At 40.5% G+C, this 15584-nt stretch overlaps 1 protein-coding gene across 1 annotated transcript; it reads left to right on the top strand.

Annotated features, from left to right (window-relative positions):
• The first annotated feature begins 10045 nt into the window (after positions 1-10045).
• On the top strand, positions 10046-15381 carry LOC126640153 (nuclear receptor subfamily 0 group B member 2-like). Its single transcript, XM_050315715.1, has 2 exons — positions 10046-10619; positions 15116-15381. Exons 1-2 carry the CDS (start codon positions 10046-10048, stop codon positions 15367-15369), a joined length of 828 nt encoding a protein of 275 aa, XP_050171672.1. The 3' UTR covers positions 15370-15381.
• Positions 15382-15584: the final 203 nt, after the last annotated feature.

Genomic DNA, 15584 nt, shown 5'->3' with positions numbered 1-15584 from the left:
ACTCGTGGAGGTGGTTGTCAGATCAAGAGTCACTGGTTTCTTGCAGAAAAGTAGCAGCTGTGTTGTCATCACCCTTTTTGTAGCTAATCCACCTACACATTCAGAGGCTCAGGAGAGTACCTGGATTTGGAGTGAGAAAAGAAAAGTCTAGGAAATAGGGTGGCACAACAAAGCTTCATAATACTCTATAAACAGGGAAGTATTTTTCTATCACTCCTGCTCTTATTTGTATTATCATAAATAGCACCTGTTACATGTTATAAGCATACATGAGGCTATATCCCAGCAACTCTCTTAGAACAAATGATATATGGTTATCAGGGTCGATCTGCCTTCCATCTTTACTTTCACATTTATAAATGTTCTGGGCTTTGAGACCAATGAGCTAGGATGCACCTGTAAGTTACTAGAGCACATTTATTTCTCGTATTAATTTGTTTTGTGATGACTCCGAAGAAGGTCGAGGTCCAGCTGTTTTGCCTGCTCAAACATCCAGTGACAAACTGGCACACAAAACAGAAAGCATGAAAGAAAGGGCTAGCAGAAAACATTTGTTTATAAAGTAAGTTAATGCCCATTTTGATGTGTCTTCACATGCCATTTTTTCGTTTGCCAGTTCTGAGTCATAGTATCAGATCTGTGCAGCTAAGGCACATCCACACACGACCACTTATGTGGTTTCTTGTGGACATCAGTGGCAGAAATGCTTTATATGCATGACAAAAATATTTTGGTGTTAGAAAATTAAAGGAGAAAAAAATCTTCCCACATTCCTCTTCTTTTTATCTCCTTTGAGATTAAAACTTCTGTGGTAAGCTCCTGGCTCAGGCAGTGACATTTCAATTTCTTAATAATAACGGTGAAAATCAGTAACCAGTAATAATATTTTTTCCCAATAATTTTATTTGCTTGACGGTTTTTTTCCCCAGTTATTCTCTTCTTCTAAATGCCTCCATCTGTTGAGACTTCAGTGTTTGGATTTAATATGTAACAAAATGCACCAAGACCTTTTTCTTAATCTCATCCCTATCCTTTTCAGCACCAAAGTGGCTGCATGACCATGTGGCATCTGAATCATTTTCATGGGTTTACTGCAAAGGCAGAGATGTAATAAAACAGGAACTGGAGCACTTCAGTCCTGCTGCAACAGTGAAGTGCCATTCACTCTGATGACATCAATAGTTGTGCACCTACACTTTTGTCAAAATGTTCCCAGTGGCATTTTTCACAAGGTTTGATCTTCCAGAGATCTCCTCCTCTCCTGTTATGACGATTATTTGGTGGGATTTTCTATCATCCATTGATTTTTTTCCTGTTGCTGCCTGAAGTGACATTTTGGGTCTAGATGTGTGTTTTCTGATGCTGTATTAACAATCTGCTGATCCTCCATGCAAACTGGAACACAAACTCACACAGAAGGTGAGGAAAGACCAGCTAATGAAACAGCTAAACCTTTGCTTGCTGTTTTTTTCAAACCACAGTGCTTGCTACGGACACATGAATTGGAGTTGCAGGGTCTTCTTCCAAAAGTAAATGTTTTTAGCTGTTCTGTGTGTCATTTTTAATATATTCTATATTAGTTGTTTTAACTTTAGATGTGTTCAAAGTGACGTCTTTTTTTGACATTTCAGATAAAAACAGAATTACTTTTTCACTGATTTGTTTTCACTTCATTTTTGCTCCAGATTTTTGGGGTTTAAAGGTGACACTTGAAGTCACAATAAACCAAACACCTCATGTTCATAGCTGATGAAGGGAAAATGTGTGTGAAATTAAAATTGTCACCAGTTTGTTTTCTACTGGGTGTTCCATTCTTATATTTGTTCTGAAAAAGAAATCTATTCTTTTCCATGGTTCTCTGCTTCTTGGTAATGTTAGCACGGATGACAGCAGATCAAAGGTAAATGCTGTCTTTCCAAATTTGGCTTGCAAAAGTGTGCAGGACTGAGCAGGAGCACAGGGATCTGAAGGGCTGACCTTCTGCCATGGGATGGGAGCTGTTGGGTCAGCTTAGTACATTTTGTCCCAGAAGCCTCTCCAAACTGAGCTGAGAACTGGGTTGAGGTACTCTCCACAATACTGACACCTCCATGTGTGGTTGCCATCAACTCTAATCTCAAATAAGATCAAGTAATGAGCTGTGCCATTTGTTCACACTTTTGAGATTGTTGAACACATGATGAGCAGGGTATTTGATGTGGGTACAGAGTAGGAGTTCTGATATGAAACACTTATATCCTGGGATTTGGACATTTCCCATCTCACTTCTACTTCACCATGAGCTGAAAGCTTGGTAAGTCTTGGCTCATTATGGGAATCACTGTGACCTGTCTGAGCAAGGAGAAACCCTCCAGCCCTGCCCAAAGGAGAGCCACATCTCCACAGCAGATGGTATCAAGGACTGACTTAATGGGAGGAAGTGCTAGAGACCCTTTCCTGCTGGACCTAAAGAACAAGAAGCATATGAGGCAGGAGGAGGGAGAAAAAGAGGGAGGGATTTGGGCTAGAATGATGTATGATCCCCACTGTTGGATCTGAGCTATAAAGAGAAGCAAGTCCTGGAAGTATAAAAGCTTCAGTCTATCTGAGATTGTATGTGACCTCCCACAGGACTGTTGTAAATCTCTTACTGTCCTGTCATAGGAACTGGGGATGGTGAAAGGACTCTTGAGTACCAACCTAAACACTGCACACATGTGGTTCTTTTGATTTTTAGTTTCTTTTTACATTTTCACAGAAGCCTCACAGTTAAACTGATCTGGACTTGTGGTCTTCAAATCTTCCCTTTATGAACACAATTTCAAGTACATGGCTGGACCCTAAGGGGTCTATTCTCTTCAAGGAGGGAATTTCAGGTACCAGACACACTCCTGAGGTCAATGCTCCTCATACATGTGTTTACCAGGGTAGCTAAGGGAGAAAAGGGTATGTCTCTGCTTAATTTCAAAGGCTAGTTTGAGAGGTGACAATGGATGCATCTCTGAAAGAAAAATGCCTCCCAGTAGCTCTGCACGTTAGGAGCAGTCACTGGCCTATGGCGCGATAAAATCACTCTGGAACTGTGGGTTCCGAGAACATTACACTGAGTCTAGAGAACACACCTGACCTCTTGCCCAGTTTTATAATGTGTTTGAAATCAGTACCTTGGATACATTTTAATTTCCACTGCTCTAATGAGCTGATGATTTACTGAAACACTTTAATGGAGTTTCCAGTGACCTTAAAATAATAGTATTTTTTAAAAAAGTGCTTAAGTGCAGACTTTTATGAGACAAACAGAGCCAGACTTCTCTTTCAAAAATATGATTTTTGCAAATGTACTTGGTTCTAAAAAATCTCAGAGCTGTTTTTCAGAGCGACAGAAATAAGATAAATGCCAGAGTAAGCAGCACATCGCTGAAGTTTCAACACTAAATGAGCAAAGCATTTACTGCATACAGAAGCAGGTCCAGAAGAAGGTCTGAATGTCTTTCAAACCACCTGTGAACAGCATGGAAGTGCTTCTGTCTTGTGGCTACGTTTGACTTCATGGGCAATGCACATGTTTATAGGAATATTTGCAAATAGCATTTATCCTGTCATAATCTGCACTTATGAAATATGCTCAGGCTTATCTTTTCCTCCTTTCTCTCTCTTCTGTACCACTTAAAACTTTCAGGATCTTCTACTCTTTCAGCATCCTAACTCTTTCTACACGGAGACACTGTGACTACTTTACTTAGGGGTTGAGCACTTGAAATTCATTTCCTTAGCCCTAATTTCCCAAGCCTGTTTGCTCAAAACCATACTGCTCTTTGGCAAGGTTTTCAGTTTTTCTTCTTCACTTCTGCAAGTTATCAGAAAGCTAGCTCTTTCCCCAAGTATCTTGACAGCAGAACCTCAGAGACAGAAGCATTTTGTTTACAATTTACAATATGTATATATGACTCAACATCTTTTCTTCCTCCCCACTTTTGTCAGACCAACCTACTCCTAAGGAAATAATTGCCTGAAGATTGGCAGACTCCTGCATTTACTGGTTTTCAGTGGTGCCTGTTAGGTAAATGTTTGACAGATTGACTATCAGTTATATTTAATACCAGAGAATTTTTAAAAATCTGAAGTAATTCAAGCTCAAGCAATTGAAGATTTTCTTAGACTTGGATGTACAGCTTTTACAAAGATGTTTAAGTTCCAAAAATAGAATGTGTTTTGTTATTCCTCTCAGGTCCAGGGACTTCCTGATGTCCTAGTTCCCAGATGTGGTAGTTTGTGAACTGCTCTGTCCTTGCCCCTTTGGGAAACAGTAAGAAATAGTAAGGGAATAGATCTGCAATAAGATCCTACCACAGGTGTGTCTGAACTCTTCCCAGCCTTACTTCGGATCAGAAAGGAACCAGATGTGAGAGAATGGAGCAGGGTTATGGTAGAACAAATCACAGGAATCACAGGTCAAAGACAGATAGAAGAAATGGGGCTCTTTTGTGTAAACTGTGGTGAGGAGATATTTAATGAAGAATCTCTCTGGGATTGGGTGAATACTTTGAGATTTGTATATAGCAGGCTCCATGGATCATAATCAATAACCAAATATGAAGAATCAAACCCAAACAATGTAGATTTTTTTCTATCAGTTTTTAAATACCCTGAGCTTTTAGAAAATCCAGATTTCTCTTTCTTTCTTTCTTTCTCTCTTTCTCTTTCTTTCTTTCCTTCTTTCTTTCTTTCTTTCTTTCTTTCTTTCTTTCTTTCTTTCTTTTTCTTTCTTTCTTTCTTTTTCTTTCTTTCTTTCTTTCTTTTCTTTCTTTCTTTCTTTCTTTCTTTCTTTCTTTCTTTCTTTCTTTCTTTCTCTCTCTCTCTCTCTCTCTTTCTTTTTCCCTTTCTCCCTCCCTTCCTTCCTTCCTTTCCTTTCTTTCCCCAGTCTGAATGCATAGATATTTAATTCAAGAATTATTGATAGAGGAGTTATCCTATGGCAAATAGTGAGGGAAGTTTGGGCATGTTAACTTTGTAACAGGAAAACCTCAATTAATTAGTTCTATACTTCTATCAGAACTTATTATCTTTTTGCCCTTTATATATTTCAAAGTAAAATGTTTCATATCTTGTGTTGGTATTTAGTTTTGGTATTTAGTTTTTTGCACTACAGATTACTTGTTAAGACCTTGCTCATTTATCATAAGTAAAATGTGTAAAGGTAAGTCTGAAGGTATACACCACATATCTAATCTGCCATCTAACCTTCACTCGCTAATCTGTGGTATTTATAGAATGCTAATCACTAGATTAGGCATTTATCTTCAATGATATAAGGCAGATTTAGCTTTAACATTACAGTGGGCTCTATACTGTGTTAAAAGTTTTATCGTCTCAATCACTCTTCTCAGCAGGGGAGGGGGCTGAAGGGAGGAGTTGCCTTTTCAGTGACACTCTGGAGATGACATTACTAGCCAGGAGCATTTTCTAACTTTGCTTTTAAAAACTGTGGTCGTATTGGACCTTGTTTTGCAGCACTTTCCACTTGCTGAGCAATAATAAGTGGTGTATCTATCTACATTTAAAATGACAGATGGTGCCTGTCCCAGTGCTGATAAGGGTGACTGTACAAACACCATCTCCTTGATGGGGGAGCTGCAGAAAAATGGCACAATCTGGTATGAAGTCACTTCTGGTTTGTTTTATAATCTCTACATCCCACCCTCCAAGGTGTGCCCTTATAAAAATTTGCCAATTTACTCTTATAAAAACCCATCAGTTTTTCTAGTATGAAGAAAGCAAAAAATCAGTGTTGGGCAGCTTAAAACCTACTCATGTCTCCAGATTCATACCCCTTTCCACACACTACTTTAACCAATCCCTTACCTTTAACCAAGGGAGAAATGGGCCAGTAGCGAGAGATGGATGCTTGGGTTTACAGAGGAAGAAGGCTCTGACTCCATGTTACTGAGAGGCAGGTTGGAGCTGTAAAAAAATCAGAGAAAGAGTTTATTTATCCAGATATTTGTTTGGGTTTTTTCTTGCTTGGTGTTTGTTTTGTTTGTTTGCTTAAACAGCATAAAGAACTCTTTTGGGTTTATTTATGCACATTCATCCACGGAAATCTATTGCTGCTTTAGATTTATAAGAAGCTGAAGAGTTAAGAAATATGTTCCTCTGTCATCCTGTCTTCTGACCGAGGAGCATTGCCGAGCTGTTATTTACTTATATTCTTGTTATGTACTTATTCTTGGATTTGGTTATAGCTCCAGATGGCACATGTTTGCATTCACATTTGCAACAGCTGAGGTATGGTCAGGCAGTTTAAAATCTCTAACAAAATATCCTTGGTTTAAAATGAAGACAAACAGTCCCCCTTCTTCAGTCAGTGAGCAGCACCTGTCAAAAAGTCACTTTAAATGCTACTCCAGTAATTCGGAAAACAAAGAACAACAGAACATGAGTTAAACATAGATGCCCAGGGTAGCTTTCTAGGAAGGGGCTTTTCAGAGCTCCTATTTCATGGCAAGATGTGGGGCACAGGTTCAGAGGCATTTGCCTTCACTGTAACTCAGTAATCAGAGGCAAATTTAAAACAGGCCTAGTTTCAGTGATAGAAACATTTCACTGCAGGGCCTCTTGGGGCAGCTGCTTCTCTAATAATTTGCTACTTCTATTCAAACAGCTATCATCAAAAAGATGCTGATTTTATCAGACCTTAATCAACGAAATATTTTAAACACATGCTTACCTTCTATCACTTGAGAAGTTCACCTATTGACCTTCAGAATAGCCTGAACGTGTTTAAATTAATTAGATTCATGATATATGTAGATTTGCTTCAGATATCTCACTTTGCCATGGCATTACCAGAAGCTAAAGACACTTCTTCAGAGCTTGTTTCAAAGCTGAGCAGGCTTCAACTTGGGCCTGATATTTCCCAGTCTCTGCCTAGCTGAAACAGGCAGTCTGAATGGTAGCTCTTAGTTCCTCTAGCTGAGAAATTAATATCTTTATTGCTCAAGAGAGATGGTGTGATAATGGTTTTATTACTGTCTCCTCTAGTCATCATTAAGGCTGTTAGAGTGATCAGCTGTCCTCAAAAGTACCAGTGACACGAAATCCACCCAGCTCCTCCTAGAAAATAAGTTGTGTAAAACTTCTAGAGAATCCTGTTCTGAAGTCATATGGATGTTTACAGGCCATATAAATGTTTTTACATGAGACCAGAAAGATAAGAGGTCACTGAATCACAGAATATGTACATATATCAACCTGGTGTGACGTCAAAAAAGCTGCTGTCAGCTTCCCAGGAAGGTGTTTCCTTCTTGTAGCCCATATGAAATAATACTGGAAGATTCTTTTTCTCCAGAAATGCATCTTGCCTCCAGTCTCACCTTTTAGGAAAGTAGGAGAACTCACATCACTGCTTAGTAATAACATATTTACTATATACATTGTGTATATACCTATAATCCAACAGATATTTATACACACACACATATATACACACATATACATATAAGCCATCTTGTACATATATAGACACTCTACTGCAAGGAACTATTCTAAAGAGCAGTGCCTTCAAAGTTCCAGAATATGAATGTCTGCTGATGGCAAAAAATTACTGAGGTAGATTAGGGCTGTCAGAAGAATTGTAGAAAGGCTTCATGAAAATCATCAATTAGGTGTCAAATGACAATTATGTGTCTACATATGTATTTATAAATATATTTATATGGAAAAAAATGCACATATGATAAAACACTCCTAACTCCACTACTGACTAACATAAGAGCCTCTGAACTGATGAACATTGTTCAGGAGTAAAACCTGGGGGCTGTGACAGTTTCATGACAACAGCAGCTCAGGAGTGACATCTTGGAAAGGCAAAACACAAAACCTCATCCTGTCCCTGTATAAATCCATGTTTTCCTAAGTCCTGGATATTGTGTCCTGCTCTCATTCTTTCCACACTTCTCCTTAAAGAATATTTTAGAAAAGTGATAGGACCAAGAAAGATTCAAAGCAGGGTAACAAGATGATCAAAGCCCAAAGCCACTCTAAAGAAAGAAGTTACATCTCTTTAGTTTGGACAAAGGATGACTGTGTGAGTCTTACTGAGATTTGTAAAATAAAGCAAGCTGTAGAGAGAGTGAATAGGGATCGATTCCCTTTTTTTCTTCCCAGAACAAAAGCAGAAAGGTTCCAGATCCAGCAAATGTCATGTTTTATCAGTGTTTGTCTCGCATCACAGGCATCCATAGAGCTCCTTGACATAAGCTGATGTGGATGTTCATGTGGCTTCAGGAGCAGACTGTGTAAGATCAGAGGTTAGAAATTAACTGAAAGTTATTAAATGCATAAAATCATTCTGGTTCAGGATTTCCCCCAGGCTACAAATGACTGAAGACAAGAAAAATACTCATGAGAAGAGTGGTATATATCATGCATTCTTCCTGAAGGACTCATGTTTGGCTACTGCCAAGGCAAGGATAAGATGGCCATGTAAGCTCCTATATTATCTGACAAGTCTCTTAAGCCTTCCAAGTATTCTATTAGTTGAATTAATGCTATGAACTATGAGCCAAAAATAATAGGTCTTACACTTTTAGACCCAATAGCATATTTATTATTTTTATTCCCAGCAATGGTGAGAATATCAAAGGGCTGTATGCAGCAGCCATAGAATTGCAGAATGGTTTGAGTTGGAGGGGACCTTAAAGATCATCTGGTTCCAACCAGCCTGCAATGGACAGGGATACCTTCCACTATAACAGGTTGCTCAAGCCCCCATCCAACCTGGCCTTGAACACTTCCAAGGATGGGGCATCCACAATGCCTCCAGGCAACCTATTCCAGTGCCTCACCATGCTCACGGTAAAGAGTTTCTTCCTAATATCTAATCTAAACTGACCCTCTTTCAGTTCTTCTAATTTTGTGTGTGTACTTAGGACACACTGTTTTGTTGTCCAAATGCTGGCATTTGTGCCCAAGGAGCAATTTTGATGGTTGCAAAGAGAATGCGGTGACAGTGAATGTGGGTGTGTGTTCCTTGTAGATTGAAAAAAGTATATAAATGCAAAGCAGAAAAAAATACCATTGATGTGACTGTGTCTTACCGTTCTCATAGTGCTAGAGACAGCTAAAGTAGATAAAAAACCATAGGGGATTTCTCATATCACAAAACTGGGTTTTGTATCATATACTTTCTTAACATATGAAAGTATGAAGCATTCCTACTGTAGCAAGAAGACTTAGATGCTTTATATCCAGGTGCATGTAGCTGCAACCATTCTATTGGTAAGATTTAGAAAGAAAAATTAACTGTTGCCTCATTTATGAGCATAGCACTGAATTTAGCTACTGGTCCTCTATGTTTGAGAAAATTGGGTCATGCAGAAAGCTCATTTCAGGCAATTTTGAATCAGGACCACTAGTAGAGGTTTCACCTACAATTCCATATTGACTCATAATTCCAAATAATCATTCTCTCAGAAAAAGCTGATGATGTGTCCTTAGCAGTCATACTGAGGCAGTATCCTATTAGTTACAGTGTAAAGAATGAACACTGTTAAGAGCTCTATGAAAAATAATGGTAAACATCCACAGCATTTTCAGGTGGCTCCTTTAAACAAGAAATAGAAGTGCCTACTCAAGTAGGCACTTCAAGAAGTGCCTGGTGACACAGCATCATTTGTAAGTATAAATGCATTCCTGTGCCCTCAGGAGCATTAGGTAGTGGACAATGTCAGTGTACCAATGAAAACATAGACAACTTGCTCCTTCTTCACTTATGGTGTCATAGTTTTTCTCAGGCTTTCCCTCAGGGGCAGGTTGTACGTGTTATAGAGCTGGCCTTTGGCAAAAGGCCACTGCCTGGTGGCAGCAGCTGTCAGCCCCGCCTCGTTCGAAGCAGACTGGTGCAAATAAAGTTCAAGGTAACTTCACAGATCAGGGTCATATTTCTTTTCAACCGCCTGTGTGTATAAAGACATGCACTGCCTCGCTGTGTGGCAGGAATGCTCTCTCCTGCCGTTGATGCATAGCTCCATATGTGGTGTTTCCTGCCACAGGGAACTCTGGCTCTATGGCTACCAAGATCCCAGTTAAGAAATCTGGGAAATGTCAGTGTGAGACACACCATACTAAGAGCATCCTGTATCAGATCCTTAACAAAGAGCATGGAAGTGAGACCAAGTGGCACCAGCAGCATCACAGTCCCCACTGCTCCACAGAAAGCAAGGGCTGCTCTTGTTGGGACAGGAGAAGAGTTGTCCTGAAAACACCAGAAGCCACGTGCAGAAGAGCTTCTGGAGTGATCCTGAAGACTTCAACTTTTATTAGAAACTTGCCTTCTTTTTATCACATGCCTTTGGATGATCAGCTTGTCCTCATACAGCAGAACTGGGCCCCTCTTTTTGTCCTGGGCATGGCACAAGAAGGGGTGGATTTTGATCTGAGAGAGATTTCAGTCCCTAGTTTATTGAAAAATATTCTCCTCAATCAGTCTTTGACAGCTAGCAATGAACTGGGCAGCTCATCAGCAGGAGCATCTTTAGCAGAAGTTCAGAAGATGAAGAATCTCTTGTGGAAATGTTGGTACCTGGACTTAAGTGCAAAAGAATATGCCTATCTTAAAGGAATTATTCTTTTTAATTCTGGTGAGTCCTCCTGGAAGCTACATAGATGATTATGGGCTTAGAAAGGCATTTGGCATTTTCATTTGTATATAGACAATTGTTTAGTTTTACTCTTGCCTATGAATACAGCTAAATGTTCTCAAAAAATCATATTCCTCAATTTAATGATTTTTCTGCCTGAAATAGTTTATTTCAGTTCCTTGCTTGTATGCAGTAGGTCACCCACTGTAAGCCAAAACAGCTTCTGATAGACAAATTTTAAGTCATAAATAATAAATAGTGTCACTTCAAACTGATTTTCAGTTCAAAGATAATACAGCAGCCTCATCCGTAGTACTGCAAAGGAGAGATGGTACATGGGTACACAATGTGAGCACTGGAAGTATTTTAACAAAGTCTTCCTCTGTAAAAAGAACTCTAGAGAAGACAAAATAGTCTTTATCAACTGATTTTCATCAATGAGGCAAAAGGATGCTGTGTTGATGTTACACAACTTTTATTTATTTATATCCTTCATTTATATAATTTAGTATCTCTACATTCAAAGCCTGCAACAGCAATCACAGAGCAAACTAAAACTGGTGATTGCATCCTCTCACTTCAGATGCCAAGTTCAGGCTCTTTAGGAAGGACGGTTTCCTCAGTCAGCACCATGGAGTGCATGAGTCATTAAAAAATGAGCTCTAAGTACACTAAAGTAAATGGAAAGACTTACTGACTCCAGCCTGCTCTGGCTCAGATCCCCGGCTCCTTCCACAGCAGCCACTGCTGTTGGCTGCACTGTCAGCAGTGTGCTGTACTTCAGACTGCACCAAAAGGACACACGAATGCTTCAGTTATTCCATTATATTTCTTGTGGTGAATGGTTTATAGGCTGCTCAGAAGCTGTATGATTTTATATTTGTTTCCAATGGGATTCAGATTCTGACTCTTGAGGTGTAATGTCATCCAGATGTTTGGTATTGCCTTCTGTGCCTATGCTGCAGCATCAAAGCAGTGGAGTTTGTTTCGGTGCAACTTATTTTGTCAGGTTTTTCACAGTAAAATCAGGCTGAACGAAACCTCCAGTTATATCCAGGGGGATGGTAAGAAGAGAAATGCCTCATCTGAAGCTGCTTGCACTGTTTAACTAGCAGGCATTTTTATTATCTCTGTGGGTAAAATGAGATTTCACTTAAGGAGAAAGAAGCAGGGTTATGTTCTGGATTTGTACCTTCTAAGGCCTGCTGCTTCCCTAAGGTGCTGTATGAGAGGGCTAGCAGCCCTTGATGCTGTCTGCAGACACATTCCAGTGTTTCAGGAATGTCACCTAGCTCATAGGTGGGATGAACCTGTCCTCTGCAGAAGGCAGCCTAGCAAACTTCTGGCAAGCCTAGCCTGACTCCAGATGAAACAGTTACAATCTAACTCTGAGCTGAAACAAGAACTCAGGGCCTATACACTGCCCAAACTGCGCTTTGCTGCAAACAAATCTGTACAGCTGTTGTTTCACAATTACTATTTTGAGAAGTTTTTTAATACTTTTCACCAAACTCAGAAGATATTTTCTACATACATGCAGCATATTTTCAAACTTTTCAAGTTTTAGTGTGGTGTTTGGCAAAATGTTAATATTTTGCAGGCCTCAGTTCTAAGAGGATTTCAGGGAGCCACCAGCAGTGACAATGGTAAACCCTTTCTTGGATCATGAGGTACCTCATGAGGGCTCCCACCCTGGTTAGGACCACCAAAACTGACTGATGCAATGGGGATGGGGCAGGTACAGAGAAGTTCAGAGCTAGGTTGTTAGCAGGAGTTCAACAGGACTTCCAGCCATGCAGCTGTAGCAGCCATCACTTGGATAAGAAGCATGACAGGTACGACAAAGCTTTGCTTGTGCCCTGGGTGATCTCTTGCGGCACAGATATTGTGCTTACTATCATTAAAAAAATTCCTTTGTCAAGAGAGTGACAGGCAGCATGATGGAACGTAGGTCCTACCACAAGAATCATAGAATGGTTTGGGTCGGAAGAGACATTAAAAATCATCTAGGCCAACCCCCCGTAATCCTCTAGGCCAACCCCTGCCGTAAGCAGGGCCACCTTCCCCTAGATCAGGTTGCTCAAAGTCCCAGCTTGGCCTCCTGGTCAACTTCCAGGGTTGTGGCATTCACAACACCCCTGGGCAAGCTGTTCCAGTGCCTCACCACTCTCACAGTAAAGAATTTCCACCTAATATCTAATCTAAACCTACCTACCTTCTTTCAGTTCAAGGCCATTACCCCTTGTCCTATCACTACATGCCCTTGTAAAAAGTCCCTCTCCAGCTTTCTTGTAAAGCCCTTTAGGTATCTGGAAGGCAGCTATAAGGTCTTCTCGAAGCCTTCTCTTCTCCAGGATGAATGACCCCAACTCTCTCAGCCTATCTTCACAGGAGAGGTGCACTAGCCCTCTGATCATCTTCAGGGCCCTTCCTCTGGACTTGCTCCAGCAGGTCCACATCCTTCCTTTGTTGAGGGCCCCAGAGCTGGAAATAGAAGCAGACTCTGTGCAGCTCCTCTGTGCAGGAGGCTCTGGCTGGGTTACTGACTGACCTCAGGTGGGCCAGCAAGAACCTGCAAAGAAGAAAGCATGCACCCAGCCCCTGAGGGGAAACAGGCACCTTCCATCAATGGCATCCAGACTCTCCAGTACATATTGGCATCTCTGCTTTTCCCAGGGGAGCTTTGGCTAGGTGGCTTCCAAGAGGTCACAGTTTCTGTGGGTGAAGGGTCCAGCTGCCAGGCCTTCTCTACTAGGACACAGGCAATAGGTCAGAGGAAGGAGCAGGTAGGACTGTTCTGCCACACAGGAACAGTTCAGAGTGAGGTGAAAATGTTCTTGCACTTTTGAGAGTTGTCTGAAAAGCAATGGAACTGCACAGTGAAGGGATGGTAATTGTGAAAAAAAAAAAAAAATGCTGCTAATTAATCAGTGCCATATATATACATATTTATGGAGTGTTTTCTACACATATATAAATTTTAAAACTCCATCAAGGCTTTGACAGGACTTCTGTTAAAAAGGATGCTCTTAAGAGGTTTATAGTTCAGCTGGAAACATGTGTTTGACTGAGTATTATTACAATAGATCTCAGAACAAGAAGTGCCTCATTATATGTAAATTAAACTCAACGTTTGATTACACAGAAAAGAAGACCAAATGGGGAAATCAGGCATATTTGAAGGGATATAAACAATTGCAATTTTATCCTGAATATACAAAATCTTGGCAATTTCCTTTCCATGAAAAAATCTAACGCTTGGAACCATCCTCACAGCTTGCAGCTGCTGGTAATCCCAGAGGAGATGATGACTTTTCCAAAGTCCCATTTCTGGCTAGCTTTGTTTCAAGTTTGGCTGAGACTTCCTCTCCTCTGGCAGTAATGTTTAGGAAGAGAGCTGCTGAAGGCTGACAAAGGGCAGCCAGTTACAGGCTGAAGAGAACCCAACCAGGCTGGTTTTGCCCTAGTAGAGGGCACTAGGCAAGAAGGCAGAACCTCCCACACTTAAATGAGTGATCTTGTGTGAAACGCTCCCTGTTGTAAGCTATTCAGATCCCATGGCAGGGAGGGATGGAGTCGTCACTGTAAAAGATGCTAAATAGGCCTAGAGTGTGTGCTACCTCTGTCCAGGCTGCAGCTATTCTAGAAAAGAAAAGATGTTGTTATCCTTAGGTGTTGAAAACAAGTGGCAAGAGATTGCTGAGAGCTACATGACAAGGCAATCCCTCCAGAGGCAAAGGATAAACACAGGGTGTTCTTTGCACTGAGCCCTGGCACCCACAAGTGCCCTCGAGCCAGCAGGTCACATGCTATGGGAGGTATGTGATTGAGGCTCAAGACCATGACTCAAGACCAAGGACAGAGACCTCTCCTCTTTCAGAAATGGCTGAGGAAAGGGAACACAGAACCAGGACCCATTCCTGTGGGTCATGATGCATCTCACAGAGAATCTTTATGCTCTTTTTAGACTGTAAATGAAAGTATCTACATAACATGGTGAACCATAGTTCCCCAGCTTAGTCTAGTAAGCAGAGGCAATAACAGGGTGGAGATGGGGCTAAGTAGACATCAGAACCATGTCTTCAGGCTGCAAGCCTGCTCGCTGCTCCAGACCACCATCTCCATCTTCCTGATGTTACCTACCTAGCATAGATTAGAACTGGAATTTTTCCACCTACGCAGACTATGGGCTCAGAAACATTTGGTGGGTAGACAACACAATAAAGCTTCTTCTCTATCTGTACTAAGTCAGTTACCTGCTGTTACTATTTCAAAGCTGGATTTTAATGTAATAGGCCAGATTACTATGTGTTTACAATGCTGCTCAACGCTCCTTCAAATTAGTAAACAACACATATCTTCTTTTACCAAAAAGTATGTTTAGAAAGAGTTTGTTTTTCTATAGAGAAAGTAGTGATATAAGCCAGAAATCCATCGAAGAGCTCAGAACAGAAGTGTTTACTCAAGATTTGCTATTTTACTTTTTGTTTTGACAGGATGCTGTGTCCTAAAATGTCTCCCCTATGTACAGAAACTGCAGCAGGAAGCTCAGCAAGCCTTGATGGAGTTTGTCTCAACAATGTACCATGGAAACCTGGGCAGGTTTGCTTCGATTCTTCAGCTAATCACCTCTCTTCGAGACATCGATGCAGATGCTATTGAAGAGCTTTTCTTCAGGCCCATTCGAGGAGAGGTCATCCTAAATGTATTGCTTCTAGCAACACTATACGTCAAGCCAGACTGGCTTTGAAGACAGATGACATCTGAGCTCTTAAATACCTATTTTTGAAGAGATGAGAGGTTATTATGAGCTAAATAAACACATTTCAAACAAATAATTGATGCATCTTTGAAAGCCTTCTTTTTTTTTTTGTATGAAGTATTTTTTTAACATTTTAGAATTAAAGCAGAGAAATCTAAGCATTTCGTGATACTGTGTGCTTTCAAAAATCCTTAGTTTAAAGA

The sequence above is a fragment of the Myiozetetes cayanensis genome, unplaced genomic scaffold (assembly GCF_022539395.1).
Source record: "Myiozetetes cayanensis isolate MyiCay16 unplaced genomic scaffold, myiCay2020 scf2-11, whole genome shotgun sequence".
Taxonomy (NCBI): domain Eukaryota; kingdom Metazoa; phylum Chordata; class Aves; order Passeriformes; family Tyrannidae; genus Myiozetetes; species Myiozetetes cayanensis.
The sequence above is the reverse complement of the archived record's forward strand: the minus strand, read 5'-3'. Positions and strand labels throughout refer to the sequence as shown.

Bases quoted from the DNA above. Each gene is read 5' to 3' on its own strand.
- LOC126640153 (XM_050315715.1), top strand. From the start codon at position 10,046: ATGGCTACCAAGATCCCAGTTAAGAAATCTGGGAAATGTCAGTGTGAG. The intron at 10,620-15,115 runs GTGAGTCCTCCT...TTGTTTTGACAG, and splicing joins AATTATTCTTTTTAATTCTG to GATGCTGTGTCCTAAAATGT.